Consider the following 23,303-nt stretch of genomic DNA (forward strand, 5'->3'; position numbering starts at 1 on the left):
TAAGGTGGGAGATGTGCTTTGCGATATACATCTGCCAGGCTGCAAAACAAATCTCTCTCTGAGCATCACTGCGGCAGTTGTCATGTTATATATTTCTTTATTTATTTATTCGCATTTGTTGAGCGCACAGCAGACCTAAGGCATCGTGGCGCTTGTTACAGTGTTGCTTATACTTAGTTACATACAATTAATGTCCGTCGGTGTTACATTGGACGATATTATTCTTTTTTTACATACATGCATTGAGTAGCAGGAGAATCAAGTGAACAAGGTTAGTTCAAGAGGGCGGTTTTGAGTTTTTTGCGGAAGGAGAAGAGAGATGTTTCAGCTGTGAGGTCAGTGGGAAGGGAGTTCCAAAGCTTAGGTGCGAGGAAGGGGAAGCCTATACCTCCTGCCTTAGGTCTATTGATGCGAGGTATCGTTAGTTGATTGGTGTATTGTGTTCTGATCGGTCTGGTGGATTGAGATCTACATAATGTGTCAGATAGGTAAGAGGGTGCTGAGAGGTTGATGCATGTATGCGTGGTTGTGAGAATTTTGAAGGAGATGTTGCAGGAGATGTTGACATGTTACTCAGTGTGGCGAGGCCACGCTGCTAGACCGGAAGTAGGTCTTTGCATTTCCGCCCCAGACAGAGTGCATTTCATGAAAAAGCTTTATAATGTCTTCTGCATCAGCCTGGCCTTGAGTATCCATGAACTCAGTCATAGGCCACACTTATATTGTTATCAGCCCACATTTATGCTTCATGGTGGAGTCTGGGACATACAAGCAAATCACCACTCTGAGTCAGAGGCTAGTTAAAACTCAGGGGAGAAATAGACAAGAACCCCACTAGCACAGCAAGGCTGCCTAGTGACCCCTAGTGCCAAAGGCCGGGAGGTCATACTCTCCATCCGCCGCCGCTTTCCTCTGAAGCGCGTGACATCTTGGTGTGGCTTGCAAGCATGTTGCTGACACCAAGTTGAGGATTCTTATTTCTTTTATACTCCAGCAATCCTTTATGGTAAGGACGAGTTGTACTCACTGTCCAAACAAGTTCTTAATATGCTGCAGCAGTGACTATCTACAAGCTGGGACCTGCTAGGCCTCTAGCAACAGGAGCGCATTGGTGCGGCCGCTTCCTCCTCCAAAGGGAAGTCTCGCGAGACGACAGCCGGGGCAGTGCTTACAAGACCATGGGCCTCATTACGGGTCTGGAGGTAACCCTGCCGGTGCTACCAGTGGGTTGCCGCCGGACCTGTAAAAAAATACCAGCGCCTGACTTCCCGGTGCCACTGGGCTATTACAAGTACAGCGGGCGGGAAGTCAGGCTCCAGTAATTTTGTTAATCCCCATTCCCATAGAGTCCCAAAGGACTCTATGGGATTGGGGACACGGAAGCACCAGCACCGTTGTTAACGGTATCGGTGCTTCCGTGAGGGCTTTGCCTACCGTGACCGTTGTGCCCGGCATGTTCAGACCTGTCGGGCAAATCGGCTCTGGCAGGCAAACTCGTAGTTTGCCGGTGCCAGTGAGCTTACCGGCACCCGTATTTCCAAACCGGCAAACTCGGCATGAGGACCCGTGTCTCCACATATCGGCCCAGCTTCAGGGGGATGAACGTTTCCCGCCACTTCTCTAAGCAGACAACAAAGAAGAGGTATCTAAACCCAGAGGCGAAACAAAGCCATCTTTTTCAAATGGCTGTTTGTTTTTTAGACCGGTGCGGGTGGCTGTGGATTTCGGTAGCTTTCCTTTATTTGCGGCAAACCCGCGCCCTTGCTTGCACAGAGTGCGAACCAGCCCGAATGCTTGCTCTTCGCCTTTTTTTTCCAAGGCTGATTGAAATTCATCTGCAGGCTTCTTGACTGACTCTGAAGTGTTTCAATTTTGCATGAGCTCTAAGCTGGGGACTGGGAAGCATTAGCCACCGCCGAGGGCCCGGAGCATTAGGAGGGGCATGTCAGCTCCCTGAACCAGACATAAAGAGCGCCCAGATTTGTGTCTGTAGCCACCACTGCAGCCCTCTGTGAGACACGTACCCGTGGCAGCTCTTTTCTGCTCCTTCTGTCCATGTGGTTTGTCCCGCATGAAGATTACAACAACAAAATGGAACTGCCTGCGCATGTGACGCACTTTCTGCTGGTACTGTGTCATGGCCGCCATTTCCAGTTTCTCCTTCTATAATCAGAGGGAAGTCTTTAAGTGCTTATCAATAGACTTTGAATCATGGGAGACAGAGAAGAGGAGACTGCTGCATAGATCATGACTGTTTCTATCTTTCCTATTATATTACGTTTTTCAAGAAATAAGAGTGTATATAGTGCTTTTTCTATCCACGCTTTAAGGCGCTACTCGATTTTCATTCATAGTGTCTTTCTCGTTTTTATTGGCTTCAGCTGGAGGAGATGCTCAGACAAGAGAGTTCTTTAGCAAGCAGGTGCAATGACTCACTGCACAAGATAACTGGCCAGCATCTGAACTACATATAGTGGAGCAAAATCGGTCTAATGGGGAAATTATGCATTCCTCAGCAGCAGCGTAGTGCTACTATTATAGGTAAGCGCATGAGGCCGACGCAAGGGTGTGGTATTATATACTGAAGGGATGGGCACTAGGGCACGTCATCTAGACTCTATTACGTCAGCAACGGCCTCCCTTTGAGTGGTCCGTATAAGGAAGTCGGCTGTCTTAAGATATAGCCACATGGCGTGGTATCTACCGCCACAGGATCCGAGTAAGGAAGGCCAGTGGATTTGGAAATCTGCTCAACTCTTGTCTCAACCGGCTCTAGGGCTGAGTGGTGCAATGCAACCTCCACAGGGCTCGCCCTGTGGGTATCTAGGCATTGTTTCCAAAAAATAGTTTTGAATGCCAAAAGTTTTGACATAAATGCATGAAAAAATGCATTTATTTTTTAAGTTAAGGTTTTTTTTTACTAAAATGGGTGTTAAGGGGTAAATAAATGGGGGTTGGGGGTGACCCATATTAAAAATATTGTTTTAAAAGCATGTTTTCAACGCATTTGTAGTCGAAACTTTGCCATTCGAAACTATGGCTGTCGAAATAATCACTATAAACCTTTGCTGTGTTTCTGCCACAGGTTCGGATCCGGGCAGGTTTGCTCAGCACTTCGTCCTTCTGAGATGATGATCTGAGTAATGTTGAGTTCATTAGCAATAGACGTGTGTTGCCTCTACCGAGCCAGGACACGCCCGCTGGCGGTGAATGTGTACTCTGCACATACATGTTGTGGTACCTGTTCAGCCTCAGATGGGGAGCAGTTGCTCTCGGAGATTCCAGGGCTTAAGGTGAATTATGTGTACATATGGGATCAAGCAATCATGGTAGCAAGCAAATGGCTCAATGTTCTTGATTTCTACTTCAGCGCTTTATGACAGATATCTCCTGTTTCCAAGCACTGTAGTAATGGGTTTCATTATGCACTTTCATGGTACTCCATTTTTCAACTGGAGAAGGAGCAAATGTTGAGTCGGCTCTGCTGCGGGATTCATACGCACCAAGTGCGTCTTTTCCCCATGTTTGACAGGGCGAGTGCTTAACTCATAAGCTATTATCTGACTTTAAAAGTTTAAAATGCTCAAACTAGGTAATTGCCATGCTGGTCTTTGCCCTTCCCCAGCAACTTATATATATGTTCAACTCCATTTGTTTGATAAAGTTAATACTTGTTTTATCCCATGACCTCCACATCCCAGACTGTTTCCCCCAACATCTGCGAAACACGGTTGGTACAAAATGATCTATCTGCGACATAAGGTTTTTCAGAACTGAACTTATATTTTCTGTAAATTTACCAGTTCTGTCCAATGTATCTTTAGATATGCTTTCTAAACTATGCAATGTTAAAAATTCTGTAAATAAAAACGTAAAACAGCCTATCTTTCTTATTGTTCTGAGGGACAGTGCTATGTGATGCCACTTCCTGTTATGTCAAGTGGTGAAAAGTCGCGTGTCATCGTTTCCTGTGATGTCACTTGGTGTTGGATGTCAAATTGTATCACTTCCTCTGATGTCATGGGGGAGGCCAAGGGGCGTGTGATGTCACTTCCGCTACCCCTGGTATTTTGACGAAATGGCGTCCCTGCCTCTGTCCAACAACAGTGCACTCGTGGGGCAACAGCTGGGTGGTAACAGCTGACACTCTTGCAGTGTGACACTGCCCGTGAATTTGCCGTGGTTTGCGAATGAGTTGCCACTTGCCGCTGTTCATTTGCCCCACACCAAATGGAATCACTACTGCACTTCTTTCCTTTTTTGTCATGTATCTCGGAAATAAGACAACACTACTTATTGGAACTGTTGCATGTATCGCGATTAAGTCAATGCAGACCAGTTTTACTGTGTTTACTGATGGCCAATAGAAAAGAGGTAACATGCTTTTTTAGCTAGTGCCATTCATTTGAGACAAATAAAATGCAAAGTATTAGTCTAGTCTGACGATTAAAGGAGACTGATGTTTGTAAAGTTTATACTGTTTGTGCCTTTTAATGACCAAATGCAGGTGTTTTTAATTTTAATCGCAGTATAACGCTATGGGCTTTATATATGTGAAATGCATTTGACATATGCTATATTTTTATTGTATTGCATTTCATTGATTTGTATGTTTTATGGATTAAATGTTGCTTGATTGATTGAGACTGCGGTGCCGCAGGTGGGTGCAGTTTAGGCGGTTGAAGGTTGTTTGGCAGTGTCAGTTTGGCACTCACGTACATCATTAAAAGATCTTCCTCTGCTTGTTGCTTGCTCCCTATACGTCCTGTGCAATAAACACAATCTTTAGAGCAGCACAATCTTTGGTGTGTGAGAAGTCTCTCCAGAACACAACGTGTGTTGATGTAGATGGCTTATCACACCCGCCCGCATTGTTCCTTGGCATGCAAGCATTTTTCTTGACATTGGCATTATTTCTATGTAAATTTCTATTTTTATCCTCCCACCCAGGGGGCAGCTTATTAAGGCATGGGGAAATATGAAGGATAATTAAACAAGGAGGCGGCCGGTGAATGGCGAGAAGAGCGCATGCAGCTCATTATAGCCGGTTCCCACCAACAATCTTGAGGAGGTTGCATGGTTCACTTGCTCCTTATTGTTAAGCAAGCATAGCTGCAAACAAGCCTGCGGATAAACTGACAGCACACAACTGTGCACAGTCAGTAATTAACCACCAGGAACCCGAAACGCGAAATCAAAAGGTCCAGTGTGGTGGGTATTCGAAGCCGGAGGGCTCCCTGCGACACAATGAGGACAACTAGTGGTATGCTCGTCTACTCGCTATCTGTGCTCACTCGAAACGCCCTTTCTCTTCACGATTTCTAAAGGGGTCTTCTCTTCTTGGCACTTCTATGGCAGATCGCCCATAACATTGAGTACCACTGCAGACGCCCCCTCCCCACCACCCCAAAATCAAGCATTTAGCTATGAGTGGGAAAAAGTCTTCTGTCTTAATTGTTACTTCCCCAGAGAAAGAGCACCTTCTAAGTATTTTTGATTCTACATACTACATGCACTCTTAGCCACCAGTATCCCTCAGCATCCAGCACACTAATGCGGTCAACGCTATTAATGCCAATAACAACTTTTCATGTGCGGCCCACACCTGGATTGTATTGGTGTCCTCGTGCACAAATGATAAGCATTATTACTATTCTTCCCAGAGCTACTCCTTTCCTTAACCCTGGGAGGACAGATGGGATTTGTAGTCTGAAACATCTGCAGAGCCATAGGTTGCAGATTGCTCCCGTAATGGGTACTTACGCACCAGACCCTACGCTATACAATTCTTTTTTGCCTTCATCAGCCCGGGACCCTAGCTTCACTCATTGCAATGCAAGCTGAGCCATCTGAGGAACTATAGAGGGGACAGTTATTTTTCGATGTTGTATTGAGACCTCAAATCTTCAGCATGTATTGGGTTTTCCCACTATTTTCACCCCATCATATGTCTGCAAACATAAAGCTAGGCACATTATAATCACGCGGTCTCTCTCTGGGCCCATTTTAACGTCCCCCATGCACCATAGTATAATGAAACACATATTTAGCAGGTTAACTTATGTATTCCGTAAACCAAGATCCTGATTCTGAGCCTCATCACAAGTTGGGTGGAGCGGTAAAAATGTGTAGCGGTAACACTGTTACCACCGCATTACCGCTCCTCCCAACTATTAGTTGGGCAGAAAGTCGGCAGCTTTACCGCCAGCTCAGAGCTGCGGACTTTCTGCCTATTTTCGGTGCACTTAGGGCCCCAGGAATTGCACTGAAAATGCCCCATTGGGTCCAATATAAATGGGGACTTACTGCTGTACCACAGCTTGGGATCTGGTGCTAATAGCACTGGACCGAGTTGCGGTAACGATATTCGCGGTGGGTGGTATCCCAGCAGATTTCCCACCAGGATACCGTCCACTCGTGATGATACCCTCAGTCTTTGTGGCAGGCAGCTAGCAGAAACTAATTGAGATAACAGCCATGCTGTAAACATAATGTTGTTACACTATTCTCCCCTCCCCTCTCTCAGCCTCTGATCATGGTAAAGAGAGCAGCAGATCTTAACTTCCTGTACTTGCTAAGGTGGCCTGAGGCCGGACAATGCAATGTCCATTCAGCCTTTGTTCAGAGAACTTATTAAGCCAAACTCACGCCAGCACACATTTTAGAGACATTCAGAGTTGACCAAATCTCTTAAACCTTTAAGTTGTTTCGGGCCCTCATTCTGATGAAGAACTTAAATCCTAAGGGCCCTAAAATACTTGTCAGTGCAAAGTCATTTTTGCAGCTGAAAATGAGTGTGCACTGACTTTGCACAGCAAAAATATACTTTGCAGAGTTCCATGAATCAGGGTTTGTGTTGTCAGTGCAAAGTCACTGTTCAGCAGGGCAAGGTCACTTTGAACCGTGCAAAAAATTCCATGAATTGGGCCCTGTATCTGCCACTGACCACCATTGTGATAAATTCGGGATTCACCATCAGTGCAACAGAGTCGGGATTTGTGATGCGTTCTGATTAATTCCGCAATTAGCTTTTGTTCGAAAACAAAATTACTTTCCGGAATTTGAATCATCATTTCCTTTAGGGCAGGTAAACTGAAATGGCAACCGCCAACATTGTAAATGCATAGGAACTGCATGCATTCGGTTCAGGCGCACTAACGGCATCAGAAATGTGTCGGAGAACCTCAACAGTGGCAGTGCCAGTTGGCAGTTGTCACTGCAATGCAGGAGAAGCTATCCTCTGCATTACAAAAATGTCTCCCACTTCACACCTGGCCTTTGGAAAAGGGGAATGATTTCCCTGATGTCCAGACAGCATTTGGGGTATTGCACCATTTGGGTAGGTTACTGAAAATGTCTGGTGGTTTAAACTTGAGGCGCATTTGGAGTCTTAGTATGTGGCTTCTTCGTGCCACGTGCTGTGAGTAAAGCTAGGCCTACCTGAGAAAAGTGGCGGTAACTGGAAGTCCAGAAATGGTGAAGTACTTCCTGGTAATTAACGCATGCACTGTCATCAGAATCACGTTCTCGGTGTTTCAGTTCGTATTACGTTTACGACAGCTCCAGGCTGATGAAGGTTTCTGTAACCAGTGGGCTGCAAAGGTCTGAGCCTTTTATTCCTGCAAAAGTTATATGGCGACTTAGCATGGCTGGCAGGCCTAGGTGTGTGGACTTCCTTCCAAGATCATAAGCAAAGTCAACTTTAACTCTTTATTAGCTAGGAAACATGAGTTCTTCAAAGAAAACCCTCCTAGAACAAGGAATCTGTGTTGTACTGGCCTTTGGCACGTGCAGAGGTGTGTTGAACTTGTATCTTTCCAATATTAATCATCTACATGGTACATGGCAATGTCAGCAGGTTAAATGGTGCCTCATACATGCTTGGCATGCAACTGACTCGGCTGCAGACTAACTGGCCTTTGCAGAGGGAAATACCCACAATGGGCTCTCTTTCATGAACTATTACCTACCTCATTGGTACTCCTTGAAGTTTGGGCTAGGAGGATAGCTCAGGGCAACGTGTTTAGCTTGGAAATAAGACAACGCAGAGCAACACAGGTTTGAATCCCTGTCCCGCGCTTAGAGACTGGTCTCCGGTATTAGCACATTATAAAAGAACGTTATAAAAGATTAATTAGTTACCTGACATGAGAAAGAGCTGAATTACACATGCATGACATGTTCATCCGTACAGCTGGTCTTTTTAAGGTAAAATACGTGCCACTCAGGCATTCTTCCTGAAATAATATTGCCAACTTCAATGGTACTTGTCTAAGCAACCTCAGAAGGACAAACTGACAGATCATGCTGCTGGATCATGCATACCTGACATGTTTCTGAGGCTTTTCCGGTACAGCAGACCATTTAAAAAGTAAACGCTTTCTGGCAATAATTAAGCCTTGCTATTGCGATATTAAGAACCTCCACCTGAGGTTGTAAGCAATCTTAGAAGGATGAATGGCTGCATTGTGCATGCTTGACATGTGACCGTCTGTTTCCTCAGTCTGACAGCCATTGTTGAGAGGCAGATGAATATGCCATCCATAGCTTCTGCCCCTCCCCCAGCCCTCTATGCCAGACAGGTAAGAAACGTTACTCACTAAGACAAACGTACCACCCTTATCCCAGCCAGGTATATCAGGGGATGGACACAATCTAAACTGAAGATGGCAAGAGCACCCAAACTAACGTTGTGACAATACATGTGCATGCATTAGACCCGAAGCAAATGTGTAAACAACACGAAGAACATGCACACTAGGTAATATATGCATTTATACATGAAGAATATTAACATAGAAACCACAAGACATGAAGAATGCTAACATAAGCATTGCATAAACTGAATGCAACATGAATGACTTACGAATATAGCTCACTAACATAGAACCGCAACAGTAATGGGCAGCCATCGTTTCCAAAATGGAAGCGGCAAGAATGCTTCTAATTAAATGAAAGGCCTCAAGGCTTCATGAGAACTCAAGATACTGAAATCACAGAAATACAGATCCAAGCAGACCTCAGACAGTAACCAGCAACCAGACCCAAGGTTACTGCGAAACAAGGGAGGGTCATAACTTGCAGAGAAGGCACAAGATAGCAGTTCCCTGGACACAGAAGTATACTCCCAGATTAATTAAAGTTGAGAATAACACAACTGATCATTGTTAGCCATGTGCATGCAATCTATGAGCGGAGAGAGTCCATGCACAATAACTTAATAGTGTCCCCAGTGGTAAAAGAAACCATAACACTTACATTAATATTAGCTAAACTCCTAATAAATGCAGGGTAAAATAATTCCAACCATGGTCCATCACACATGACCCATAATTGGTGAGCACTGTCCATTCATTAGGAACCAACACAATTAAGACACCTACTGTACTCCCTAAACATATACCCAGACATGAAACATTGTACAAGGCCAAGTACAAATAAATCACCCTGGCTCATGGCCTAGAAATAAGAGATGGTATCTTTTTTAATTGAATGGAAAGCAGCCTTCCCCCCGTCCCCCCTTTTCTGTCTGGCTCAAGTCTTGACAACCTGTCAATTGTTAAAGGTTGGTTAGCAGAACGCCAACCAATTAGAATCTCCTGTGTTATCCCCCCTCCCCCATCAAATGATATGCCAACCAATAATGGAGTGTAGAGATTTTGTATTTAATTGTTTATCAATTTAGAGGTGCCCCCAGGTGGAGTCATTAGATTATCGTAAACCAATGAAATGTTTACAGTTATACAGTCTATATGTAGCCAATCCCCTTAATCAATCCTTAGTATCCATAGGTTTTGTACCGAGAGATTATGTTGTGATATCAGCAATGATGAGTTTTGAATATTGAATCCATTGTTTGTATTCAATTGATCTAGAGCTACAAGATTTTGATGCTTGTATGCTGTGCCTGCTTTATTTCGAATGTCAATAAAGCTGGGTTTTGCCTTGCACTCTGTCTACTTCCGTCCCTTAGTCTGGTTGGACTGACTCTATATCCTCTGGGTAATCTGGGACTTTCCTGGGCCGTCCTAACACAATTCTTTGACATAATTCTCCTTATTGTGATATTGCCAACCACAAAGGTACTCAGATAAGCAACAATATAAGGATGTTTGGCTGCATTATGGGCTCTTAACATGTGACTGCAGCAATGTAGAAAAGGGACATGTGTGTCTGGAACTGAAGAGGCAGGCATGCCTGACGTGTGATTGGCTTTGCAACAGACTTTCAAAGCTGCAGGCCTGCCACAAACTGTCAAAGTTATCCAATTGAAGGGTACTTATTGTCGTGACTTCAGAATCATGAAAGGCTGAGTTCTTCCTACCCATCTTTGCACATGTGACCTGGAGTATAAGTGAGACAAGTCATCAGCAGATTCATTACTCTCCTAAGGATCTTTCCACCGAGCTTAATGTGCTGATTTATCTGGATAACATTCACAGAAGCAGAGCACTATTTTTCCTTGCGTCAGCCGCTTTTACAATGCCTTCCTGCAGCCATTGTTCCCTTTCAAATTACCCTTTCAATTTTTTTTTTAACTGGAAATCGCTAAATCCACCCTTCTCCAAACGTCCTGTGCAAATTCATGGCTCTGATTCCACCCTAATGTCATTTGGCTATGTACGAAAACCTGCAAACCATTGGTTAAGATAAAGATTGCCCAGGCCTTATCTGAACACAGATTAGGAGCTGTTAGGATGTGAGAAGTCAACCTAGATCCTAGAAGAACCCATTTGCACCTGTGGGTCTTCTCTGTAATTGGGCAGACGGGTTTACCCTCAAATTACCTATTTTGACAGAATTGGGAAAAATATATGATATGATATGATAGGTTCCAAAGCATTTATCCAAGATAGTGGAAATAGACCAAAGATTCCAGGTTGTTTTTCCATGCCTGCAGCCAGGATAGTTTTAATGGGGATCTGGACAAGTGTGTATTGCTAAGCTAATTATTTTAATAAAATATGGACTTCAACTTGGTCTGAACCAGGGGTGTTGATAGGTTTGTAAAAGATCTGGGGCTACGCTAATGTCGGGACTGTCGCGGCTTAGGGCTAGCTAGCCTTTTGGTTGTAACCCCTGAGTTTCTGTCTGGGACTACAACCAAAAGACCTGGAGCTATGAATCCCCCCCTAACTTCTCCTCCCTCCTCCTAGCCACACATTTGGTCCAGACTAAATCAGCGCAAGCCTTTGTGCCTCTAATTTCAAAGTTCCTGCACCACTCCATCGAAACATTGTGTGCGCACACATTGATATTTTAGAAATGGAGATTATTTTACACAATTTGTCCCATGTACAGAATGTTGGTCCCGTCATAAGAAATATTAATTTGGTCAATTTCATGGCAAGAAAATGATGAAGCTGAGTGCATTGACGCTGCGTAGAGAATGCAGAATTGCCGTTCTTTCAGGAGTTGTCTTCTCAGCAGACAATGTTTAAAAATAGTTTCCCGGCTTCTTCGAAACTGCATGTGGGATCCTTGAGCGCGGTGCTCGGCATTCCCCCAGGCATACTAGTGATTAGCACGGCACATGTTTCTTCATTTTTACTTGCTTGTCGCAAAAAGAGTTATTCCACCAGTATTGAAATGTGGCAACTTCATCTGTCATGATCCCGGGTCCAAGCGAGGCGGGTGGGATGTGATGGGGCTTATTCTCAGACAAATGGAACCAGTAAGAACATAAATGTCTTTTAAGAAGTCACTTAAACTAATGTATTCTTCGACTTTAAATTTGATAAATGGATTGAAGATATGAGTGTTTTGTGTTTCTTGTTTTTAAATGAGAAAATAACAGTGTTTATGAATTATTTACATTACATATTTCATTGTTTGTGTTAACACACTGTAATGTGGCCATTTTTTTTTTAAGTATGTTGTTGGTTGCTTGCAACAAGTACAGGATGGATCACAAATCCTATTAAATTGACGTCCTCTCCTTCAGGTTGAGCAAGGTGATGGATAGCTCAGGGGCAATGTGCTCGTCTTGGAAGCAAGATGATACGGAGCGCCACAGGTTCGATCCCCGGTCCGCGTTTAGAAACCTCTGGCTATTAAGCACATTATAAATAACCTATCATGTCATATCATGATTCGCAAAGAGTTTGCAGTGCGTTCAGCAGGATCCTCAGTGGTTTCACCTAAACATTAAGTCTCATTGGGCGCCTAACCTTATAAATCAAGAGTCATGTACTCGTCGCTTTTAAAGTATGGTGACTATATTAGAGACAATCCATCAAAATACAGAACAAATTGTCGTTTGAGACAAGGACACAAATAATAAATCAGGTTATTAGTGCAACTCTAGTTCAGCAACAATGAAATAATTCCAGAGAGCCCATGGAATCAATCTAGTGAGAATGGGAGAGTTGAATTGGAAATTAAATCTAGACGACACTTGTGATCAGCCCAAATGTGATCGGCCAACAGGTGGCGGCTTCCATACCGCGGGACGATAGAATTGATGCACCAGTAAACTTTGCTCCAGCAACAGAGAACGCGGCATCCGTTAGTTACCATTGTGAGAATATTAGTCTGAAAGCCATGGAGAATGAGAGTTAAGGGGGGAGCTCCAGCAATGTTGGACTCCAGTGGCCGGGTTCAATCCAGTTAACAAGCTGGTTGCATACCAATACGCATTGGCAGCGTTTGCTTCTTAGCACAGATTTTGCTGCTGTCTGCGCATTTTCCAGATTCAATTCCAGAAGAATTGTACCAACAGTAACAGCCCGGAGGAAGAGCTTATCTCGAAACGCATGTTGGCTCATCACATGTGGGCGGATCACATGTGTCTTCCAGATTTCATTTCCAATTCCATTCTCACTAGATTGATTCCATGTGCTCTCTGGAATTATTTCATTTTTTTGGAACTAGAGTTGTACTAATAACTTGATTGAGTATATATGTTCTTGGATCAATTTTATGTTATGTTGATTTATACCACGCACTGCTACCATAGACGGGCAGTTTCCAGCCGTGTGTCAAACTTGGAGACATATCACATGATTTGTTCTGTATTTTGTCTTGTATTTTGATCGAATAATCAGTATCTCTAATATATTCACAATACTTTAAATACCAGCAGTACATGGCCCAGTGAGACTTATTGTTGCTGTACTGTTGTCTCTGGCTCTGAGGTGTGCTAGGGAAAAACAACCTTTTGCCGCAATAGCAACTTGCAATTTTTCCATCAATACCGATTAGCAGCGCAGCACACTGGGTATTTCCCACTAACTAGAACCCCAGCTCGTCTTTATATTTCCTAGCGCATGGTATAAGGGTCTGATATGTATCAATCAGTTTTGCCTGAAATGTCAGAAATGTAACATGCGTTGCTTTTTGTCTCGGCAGGCCTTATTGTCCGCGAGGTGAGCATTGAGATTTCCCGGCAGCAGGTGGAGGAGCTATTTGGGCCAGAGGACTTCTGGTGTCAGTGTGTTGCCTGGAGCTCCGCAGGCACCACTAAGAGCCGGAAGGCCTACGTCCGTATCGCATGTGAGTATCCTAACCAAGGCCCTCATAGCTTTATTTGGCAGACTGCATATTGCTTTTGTGCATTTCCACCCCAACAGGAAGCATTGCACCTAGATAGCCCAACCGGGTGCAAGATATATCTATACTCGTAAGGTGATGTTCACTGATCCAAAGAATGTGCACAGCTTGCAAAGAAAACCAACTGGTCAAATTCTCTGTGGGGCGTAGTGGCATGGTTGTGATCAAGCTCACACTAATTCTCAGGAATCGAGATGCAATTTTAAAGCCCTTTATTTTACTTAATATTTAATAAAGTTTGGGATCAAACTATTTGTTTAATTTCAAAACGTTAATCTATTTAATTATTTATTCGTTGTTTGCCTATTAGGTGCTTATACAGGAAATACATTCTATTTCAAATCTTATAGGCCAGTCAAATTTGCATGGAGTAAACAGTTCAGGGGTCGGAATTAATTTGTCTTGAGTAGGAGCTAAAACTAGCTCCTGTGTATCTGCCATCACTTAGTAGGCAGGAGGTAACCTAGAGAACAAGGGGTTATTACATAGCATGACGCAAATCTATTTTTTATGTGAGATGCAAACTTTAAATGTTTGTCCTTTGTATGCAATACATTATGCTTTATATGTCCTTTAGAGGTATCTGGTGGTTCTTTCTACACATTCCCAGATACAGAAAGTTAATGCCACATGTGGTACCAGTTTGCCTTAGGACCCAGAAGTAGCTGCAGGTAGTTGTTGGTGTCAAGCTAACCAGACTCTCCTGGGCTAGTGGCAGGAGCTAAATGTATATTTGAACCCTGCAAACATAAAGTGGAAATCCTTTTTTTGCATGAAAGTGAATCTTTAAATGAATCCGCTGTGACCCTACAGCGCATTCTGTTGGCCATGATCTCACCCCCAGTTAGTTGGGACAATTAATAATCTTTAGATAAGCCTCATCCCTGATTTTTGGAAGTGTAAAGTGCTGGCACTCCCCTTATCTAGAGGCCTACCTCTACTGCTTCCTTTACCTTAGGGACGTGAAATGCACAACTCAATAAAACCCAGCAAAGGTGGTAAAGGGGGCAACCAAGAATTATTTATGCTACCATTGTTGCCATGAATCCATGAAATATGGTGTGCTTTCCTAGACCTTACTTTTGCAGAAAATATCATCCATTGTATTTTTATCCTTAACACAATATATTTGAAGCAGTACCGTCTCAGTGCTGAGACAGTAGCCTAGCTCTTTTTTAGTTTGGGCTATTGGGTGGTAAGCGCCACCTTTAGGTCAAAACGAATGCATTGGAGTGCAGGTATGAGGGATATGGCATATGAAGAGGTCCACACAGCTTGTGGGTGTTGTTTGGGTATTTACCCACCCCTAACTGCCTGTTGACAAGCTAATTCCTGTGGCAATTCCCACCCACTACCTGCCCTCGCCTCCCCTCCCCTCTCAAAACATATCCTCCTGGGATCTCTTTGAGCTTATTCGATCAAACAATAGCATCACGTGTTAGCCTTCTAGCGTTCTTGCTAAGCAGTCTGCTGAGAGTTAATGGCTGAATTGCAGCTTTGAATGCCTACAGGTTTAATAGAAATGCCTCAATTAAGTTTGCCTTTAGCCACTTGATTTATATTGCTTCCATTCATTGAAATCCTTTTAAAACCGAGCAACGGCAAAGCCAACAGTTTAGGCTTGTTGTTTTAGATAGGCATATGCCAAATATTGCCATCATATGATGAGGTAATCATTCAACATTCCATTAATCTTATGCCAAGGAAATACCATTATATTAGTGCATAGTAAATGCCTATCCAATGCCAACACAAGCACCCAAAGCTGTTGGCTTTACCAATGTTTGCTGATGTAACCCCCTCCTGAATATTGTTATTGAAAGGATTTCCAGTTGTAAGAATTGGCCAGATCACATTATTCTTGCTTGTGAGTCATTTTGGGGGCACATTCACTTCTGTTTCCTGGCCATTCTCTGCACATTGCCCCTCCGTGCTAATGTTGTTGTGTTCTGGTGTTCATGTGTGTTGCCTTGTTTGGAAACTCCCTGCTCCTCAGTCTGGTGAGGTGGCCTTACTGTGTCGTGAAGGACTTATCGGGACATGTCATTGTCTCATGATAACTGTCAAAAGATAGTAACATAGCATGAAAGAAGGGTGCCAGTCTGTCAATAAATATAGAACGGACATCTGGCCTTTTTCTCCCTACCTACCAGGACATTCACTTTGCACAGGTATCATGTCCACCCTACCTTTCACGCAGGCTATATGATCTCACTGTAGAAAGCCATGTATTACTATACTTTGAAAGCCTTCTCCCAAGGATGGCACCCCCCTGTCTCACTATGAACTAAAATAAAGTCTAGCATGGCAAACTCTAAATATTAATCTTTTAGACATCAAGGGGCCAGGACTTTTCCCCCGACCTTCTGTTGCCAACAACATTCACCTTTATACACAGTCCATCCTTGACAATGCCACTCCTGGATCAGGCTTGGTATTCATGGAGTTCTGGAGTTTGACCTGAAATACAAATAATCCCATCACAGTGCACATCTCACCACACACACAAACGCACAATTCAGCCAAGGATGTAACTACGTTCTGTACGCCATTCAGCCGAGGATGCAGACAGCATGGGTGGATCCAGCCTGTATGATCCCTGGCAATCTCAAATGGAATTGTTGAGATGGGAAGGAGAAGACTAACCAGAGCCACCTACGCAAGCCTAAAGCAGAAGGTCCCACTTCCATTTATCCAAACCATGGGATGAAAACAGGTGTTCAGTTTCGCCAAAGTAGCTTGTCCTGCCCAGATAAACCTTCACAGTTCCGGAACCATCCAACCTGTTGAAGCATTCTTCCTCCCAGTTGCAGGCTCGCGTCGACCGCATACAGACAGAAAAAGACATGCGTCATGGTAGAGGTGTGAGGGTAGTGTTTATATTATGACTCCCCATTAAATGTAAAATAATTAGTTGAAGGCCTTCCTCCAGGGTACAGTCACCCTTAATATATTGCATTCTATGGTAAGAAGAAGCAACAAGGGTGGTAAAAATCGGTTCCCTCAAATTTTCAACAAAGATTCATCTCATTAAATGCTGATAAAAATATCGGCCATGTTGACCCAGAAGGATCCTCTGCCAGCGCATCCCGCCGCACACCCATCCCACCTACTTGAAAGAACCTTCCACTCAGCCACGTATTCTGGGATGCTTCATCTCCCGCTGATAGATTTGTTAACAAAAGCAGGCGCTACCATTTTGCATTCAAATGAAGACATGGTCTCCATTCTCGCACGCTGCTGCGTAATGAGATTGCAGGAGTGTCATTTCGTCCTATCAAGCACTCCCCTCGCGCGGCAGTTAAACTGACTCGACTGCGACTCTTCTCCACGAATAACTGAGAGCTTCTTCCCAAGATGGAAGACTACTTTGCTGGAAGCTTGCTGGCGCCTGAATTTATGCTTCTGCAGGGGTGTTGCTAGGTCTGGAAAAGACCCGGGGGTATGCTGATGTCGGAGCTGTCGGGACTAGAGGCTAGCTAGCCTTTTGGCTGTAGCTCCTGAGATTCTATCCGGGGCTACAACCAAAAGACCAGGGGCTATAGCCTCCCTAGCCCCCCCTAGCAACTCCTCTGTGCTTCTGTACCTGAGTTGTCAAGAATATTCGGTTCAGACGGGCTCCAATAAAGGAGCGTTTCAGTACATGCTGAACGGATGTGTCAAGTTACTTTTAGGGGTGTCTGCGTTCAACATCTCGAGGGGGCAACCCTTCCGAGCTCCTCCAGTTTCATTTTGACAGGTGCCTTGGAGATGAGGATACTAAGGGCCCGATTAATGGATTTTTTTGCACGGTTCAAAGCGACTTTGCACTGCTGTAAAGTGATTTTGCGTTGCCGACAGAAGCCCTTATTCATGAAACTGTGCCAAGCGTTCTTTTGCAGTGCAAAGTCATTTTGTACTGCAAAAATGACTATGCGCTGACTTTGCACTACAAAAACACACTTTGTACAGTTCCATGAATCAGGGTGTTTGCCGGTAGTGCAAAGTCGCTTTTCAGCAGTGTAAAGTCACTTTGAAATGTGCAAAAAATGGCATGAGTAGGGCCCTTAGCCTGTAGATTTAATCCATGTATACGCTCTTGTCTGCCCCAAGTTAAGGACAAAAACAGGAATTTCTGGATATGTCTGCACCATTAAGGAGTGATATGATATAATATGATAATTTATTTATATCGCGCTCGTACACAAGTGTTTCAGAGCTCGACACGGCAAGGGAGAGGAACAGGGGAGAACAAAACGATCTTACTAGGCCCAGTGACATTGAGAACGCGCAAGTGCATGGGAGAGGGGGGAGGGGAAAAGTGCATGGAAGGGGGGGGAAGTGGAAAGTGTGGAGCAGAGAAGAACATATAAATAATAATAAATAAAATAAATAGATAGTAGAGGCAATAAACAGGGTTAGGGCACTCAGAAAGTGCTTTGTTTAAGGCAGCAGACTGAGTAAGTCTGATAAGGCAGAAGAAAATGGGGGTGCGGGGAACTGTATGTGTACAGATACAGTCCACCAGTGCAAGGGATGGCCAGGAGGCAGCGCATGAGGGTGACAGGGTGAACCGGTACCTGGGCCCAGGGGACAGAGGGTGGCCAGGTGCACAGTGCCAAGAGAGCAGTTCAGCAGGGGAGAGGGAGAGCAAAAGCGGAAGCAAAGAGGCAGGTCTTGAGGATCTTCCAGAACCAGAGATGGTTCTCCTCAAGTTTTAGAGTGGCAGGGAGGCTGTTCCGGAGGGAGGCCCCAGCCGAAGACAGAGATCTACCCCCAGCTTGTTTCTTTGAAAAAGGACTGACCCTGAGGGAGTTAGAAGTAGATGAGCGAAGAGCTCAAGAGGGGAGGTATTTGCGCAGGGATAGCTGAAGGTATTTTGGACCCAGGCCCCAGTAAGCCTTGTTGATAATGCAGAGGGTTTTGAATTTAATCCTTGCATCCACTGGGAGCCAGTGGAGAGATTTCAGAGCTGGAGCGATACGATCCCAGGGCTTGAGGCCAAGGACAAGTCTTTCAGTCCTGTTCTGGATTAGTTGCAGGGGGCGGAGTGTAGAGGCAGGTAGATTTAGAAAGAGGCTGTTACAATAGTCCAGCCTAGAGAGAACCAGAGATTGGGATACAGTGAGCTTCTGGGGGAAGGAGAGGAAAGGCAGAGTACCTCTGAGGAGGTGCAGTAGGTGATTTGACTTTTTGGAGACCTCCGAGATGTGGGCGGAGAAGGAAAGTGTGGAGTCAAAAATGTCCCTGATGTTCTTAGCCTCGTAGGTGGGGGTAGGAGGCAGGCCAAGGGAGGCCGGCCAGAGACTGAGGGGAAAGGATGGTGAAGGTGTGCCGGCGGCAGCCTTATGCAGAAATTATGCAGAAATTCACCCGCACCATCAACTAATGACGCAGGCTCATCCAGAAATTGCTATTTACGTCTCAATAGCCAGATACCAAACATTGAACCTAAATGTATACGTTCCTAAACCCAGCCTTTTCAGCCTGCAGTTCCATTTCCTCTTTGCGAATGTTCAACATAAACCCATGACTTCACCACTGCACCACCTTTTACAATAAGGCACATGACATACTGCCCACAGCGTAAGAGATGGATTTAAATGTATCATTCTCAATTAAAGGGTGACTTGGAAAACCAACCCATCCCCCAGGCAAAGATGGCCGCCATATTCATCCTTTAATGTGCCGGTCACAAGGGCAAGAACTGGAATGACCAAAGTGGCAGTCAGTGCCCAAACTGGAAAATGTTTAATACCTAAACCATACTGCGCCAAGGGTCGTGGGGAATTTGGCAGGGCCCTCCCCTAATAAAGGCTTGCATGAAGAGGGAGAGGAGTGCACTTTGTAGCCCATATGTCCACACAGTGCGGCTAAAGGCCACATGCTCATAAAGCAGATGTGGCGTGGAGCTCATGCAAGGTGCACGCGTCTCCCAAAGCGAGCCGTGAGAAATATTTTTGTGAAGCAGCAAAGCCATTCAGGAGGCCATCAGAAGTTAGTGTGGTGCTAAAAATATCAGATACAAAGGAGACAAATGGCAGCAAAATGGTGCCCGGTACATTGCTGCTCAGCGGGAAATTGACCATAAAACATCATGTGCCGGAAGAAATGAATCTAGTTTTAAATACGATGCCTGAAGATATAAAGCCTTTTCCATTTCCCGAGTCACTGCAAATAAAATAGGATCAGAATGTCTGCCGCCGCTTCTGCTGTTCCGTAGCACTGGAAATATCCAGTGTTCCAATTGCCACACTTAATAGTTATCAATTTTTCGACTTCAAGCGAACAAAGCGGTGTGACGCCCACCAGGAATTAAATAAGTGACTTGTACATTGAATACACACCCCAGCAAAGAGAATTTAGCTCACTGAACTTTCTGACCCGGTTTCTGTGGATTACTCCCTTGAAATCTTGCACAGTGATTCGAATAGTAGTAGAGTGCTTGTCAGTTATGGCACCATTGTGCAGGGGAGTTGCTAGGTCTGGAAAAGACCCGGGGCTACGCAGGGGAGTTGCTAGGTCTGGAAAAGACCCGGGGCTACGCTGATGTCGGAACTGTTGGGACTGGGGGCTAGCTAGTCTTTTGGCTGTAGCTCCTGAGATTCTATCCGGGGCTACAACCAAAAGATCAGGGGCTATAGCCCCCTTAGCCCCCCCTAGCAACGCCCCTGCCATTGTGCATTGTGCTGCCCAGTTATGCCTGAGGGACATCTTAACTCAGCAGTGTGCTGCTCAGTTTTGTCCTACTGCTGATCAGTTTTGCATATGGGTGGCTCAATTGTGTTGTGTGTTTCTGTGTTGCTGCTCAGTTGAACCTGCACTGCTTTCTAATGATGCCCCCATATTTATTCACTTGGGTCTTGTAGTGCAGCTCACAGTTTCCAACTGGTTTTGGCCCATGATGCACTGTGGTGAGCTTAACTTGCCTATCCGTTATTGCTCATTTATGCCCTGTGGTGCAGATCACACATGCCTGCGGCTATTCTCATTCGGGCCCTGTGTGGTAGTTCGGATGTGTCCATGGTGTGGCTGAATTATGCATTTGCTGCTGCTTGGTTATACTTTGTGGGCCTCTTATAATCTGCCCCACGAGGGAGCTGTCTTATGTTCAGGTGCTGTTGAGTTATGCCATCTAGAACAGGTAAATTATAAATAATGGGCTTTGTGCTCGGTTATACGATTTTGCATCCCACAGAACTTCTGCTTGGAAGCACTTTCCGTTTCTGTCTTGAGACAGTAGGTTATGAAGTCTGGGGTACAATGTTACATAGTTGAGATGCAAGCAGTCTGAACTCTCTTTGAGCCATGGTGACAGAGTTCCAGAGTGACTAACCCTGCACTGGGTTCACATGTCCTCTCCATGTATTAAGTATAATAATTATTTAGCGCTACGAACCACACGCATTACTATTGAGTAGCATGAGCAGTGAGACTGAGGGCGCTGCTTATTATTACCCACAGTGTGTGGTGCTCATTTATTGACCTCAGAGGGATGAAAGGCTGAGTGTGGCCCTGCGGGGATTCGAACCTGTGTCAGCAAGCTCTACACAGATGTCAAAGCGAGCGCTCTACTCACTGTGCTATCGGACCGGCTGATAATATTAAGGTCCTCCTCAGCTTGATTTTTGTTTGTGATTTTGGTTATCCTAGTTTTATTGTTATTCTACTGTGTTAGTCAATTGACCCTTACTATGCACACTCATGTGGACTCACCCACTCACCGACAAGTGCCGCGTGTGAGGTTCCTTGGGGGCTTTCCATGTTTGGTGTTACTGGAGTGACAAAGTAAGGTAAATTGTTTGAGTTTGTAACCATACTCACCTTCCACCTGCCGTGGCTGGCAGAGACCACGCCACATTCACTGCATCCTAGCCTGAGCCGGGGGTCTCAAAATCAATGCCCAGTTTGGGATTAGCTGGGAGAATAGGCACAGTAATCGGGTGTGTTTTTTTGTTGTTTTTTTAGCCAGCAGATGCGAATGCCAAACAATTCAACTGCACGCATCACACGACGCAAAGGTGTGCAATCAAGCGGAAGCCACAGCAATCAGTGCCAGGCCTCTGGTGCCCGCAAAACACCCATATGGTCATATCCACCCAAATCCGGCCCAAAAACGTTGCAGTTGAACCTCCAATCTAACAATCTGACAACTGGAGGCACAGCTACTCATATGAGCTGTATTTACATTCCGGAGCCTTCTGCCAAGAGGCCAGAGTCTTCAGCTGAGATGGCCAGCCTCAGACGAAGCAATCACTCCTAGCGAACATGTGTTTACTGTTGAAGCGATGCGGTAACCCAGCCCCAGCACGTGGAGCGATAAACGCCCTCAACAACTAAACAGGTAAATAAATATGATTGCTCCACCACTTCACGAGGATGATATAATAAGAATGACCCGTCAGCATCAAAGCAAATAATGACGGGGAAGGAAATGCGGCCAGCAGCGCTCTCGTGTCGCAGCATTGTGGAATTATCGCGTCCTCTCGAGGACTGGTCTCGAAGTCTATTAAAACTAAAAATGGTATTAAAGAGCTGTGCTCATTGACCGTGTAATGGAATTAGCGGAAAAGTAATTTGAAAGTGTGAAGGATGCGGATGCCGGTGAAGCTGCTCGTGTTTGCCTGGAGAGATGGCTCCGGAAGAGGAGCCGGCGGCCATTTTCCTGCAGTTGGACCTGTTGCTTGGCTTTGCTGTGACTTCCTGGGCTCCATCGACAGGTTAATCGGCGAGATGTGAACGCTTTATTTGCTGCAGCAGGCCGCTTGCAAAGCTTTTGGCGGGTGTCACCCTCCTTGTAAAGGGCTGACTCACCCGCCAAGCCTCCTGCTCGCCCATTCATTCCAATGGGCGTCTCACCCGCCAAAAACAAAACCGGGTGATTTCACCCACCTTTGCAACACAAATGGTTGAGAGCTATGTTCAACTGTAAACGGTAGCACTGAGCTATGTAGGTCAGTGATTCGCGCATGCGCAATGATGAAAAATGAAGGGATGGAGAGCCTGCATTTTTTGGGTACTGTTGCCTCCTCTGTGGAATGACCTCTTGACCATCTGCACAACTCAGTGTCTCCGCTGTTTAAAAAGCAGATACAAACTTGGTTTTACCCCCCAATATCCAGTGGCATGTCCATGGAGTGGCCTGGGGTGGCACGTGTTACCCCTGGAATCTGATTGGCCACCCCAGGTGCTGCCCCATTATCCTAAACTATAATCATTATGTTTGTGTGTACGCTCATACTTCATGCCACCCCTGCATAAGTCAGTACTCCACTTGGGCCACCGCCACGCCATTCAAAGGAGTCTGGACACGGCACTGTCAATAGCTTCGGCTGCTGGGCTCCTGCGACTCAGAACCAGAAAAAACACCCTGACAAGTGCCACCCTACTGGGCACCTAGTGTGCAGGACACAATATTATTATTACCCTGCTTTCCCCAGCAGCTGTGTGCGGGAGGCACAGAATGCAAGGTCCATCAGACTCCCAAAAATGGGCAAGTATATATAGACAGCTTGTCGTAAATTCAGAGAAATTGTTAGACAATGTACACACGTCCTAAGAACACTCAAAGGGGCAAAGGGGCTCTGCTTTGCTTGGCAAATACAGCTCCTAGGGCCAGAACGCAGAGTAGGTTTTCAGAGAGGTGAATGTGGGCCTGGGAGTCAATGGCCTAATCTGGGGGACACTTGAATATGCCCCTGGGGAGAGGACCCTCTGAAGCAAGAGGAGAAAAGCAGACCCCCGACTGCTGAAGAGCTAGACTGGCGCAGCAA

At 45.2% G+C, this 23,303-nt stretch overlaps 1 protein-coding gene across 3 annotated transcripts in view; it reads left to right on the top strand.

Annotated features, from left to right (window-relative positions):
- UNC5C (unc-5 netrin receptor C) overlaps window positions 1–23,303 on the top strand; it is a 498,641-nt gene that overhangs the window by 308,931 nt on the left and 166,407 nt on the right. For all 3 annotated transcript variants that reach the window (XM_069630547.1, XM_069630549.1, XM_069630548.1), the window contains exon 3: window positions 13,351–13,494. In XM_069630547.1, the coding sequence (XP_069486648.1) occupies window positions 13,351–13,494 (144 nt within the window). The remainder of the gene's footprint in view (window positions 1–13,350; window positions 13,495–23,303) is intronic.

Source organism: Ambystoma mexicanum, chromosome 6q, assembly GCF_040938575.1.
Source record: "Ambystoma mexicanum isolate Mex_15411 chromosome 6q, UKY_AmexF1_1, whole genome shotgun sequence".
Taxonomy (NCBI): domain Eukaryota; kingdom Metazoa; phylum Chordata; class Amphibia; order Caudata; family Ambystomatidae; genus Ambystoma; species Ambystoma mexicanum.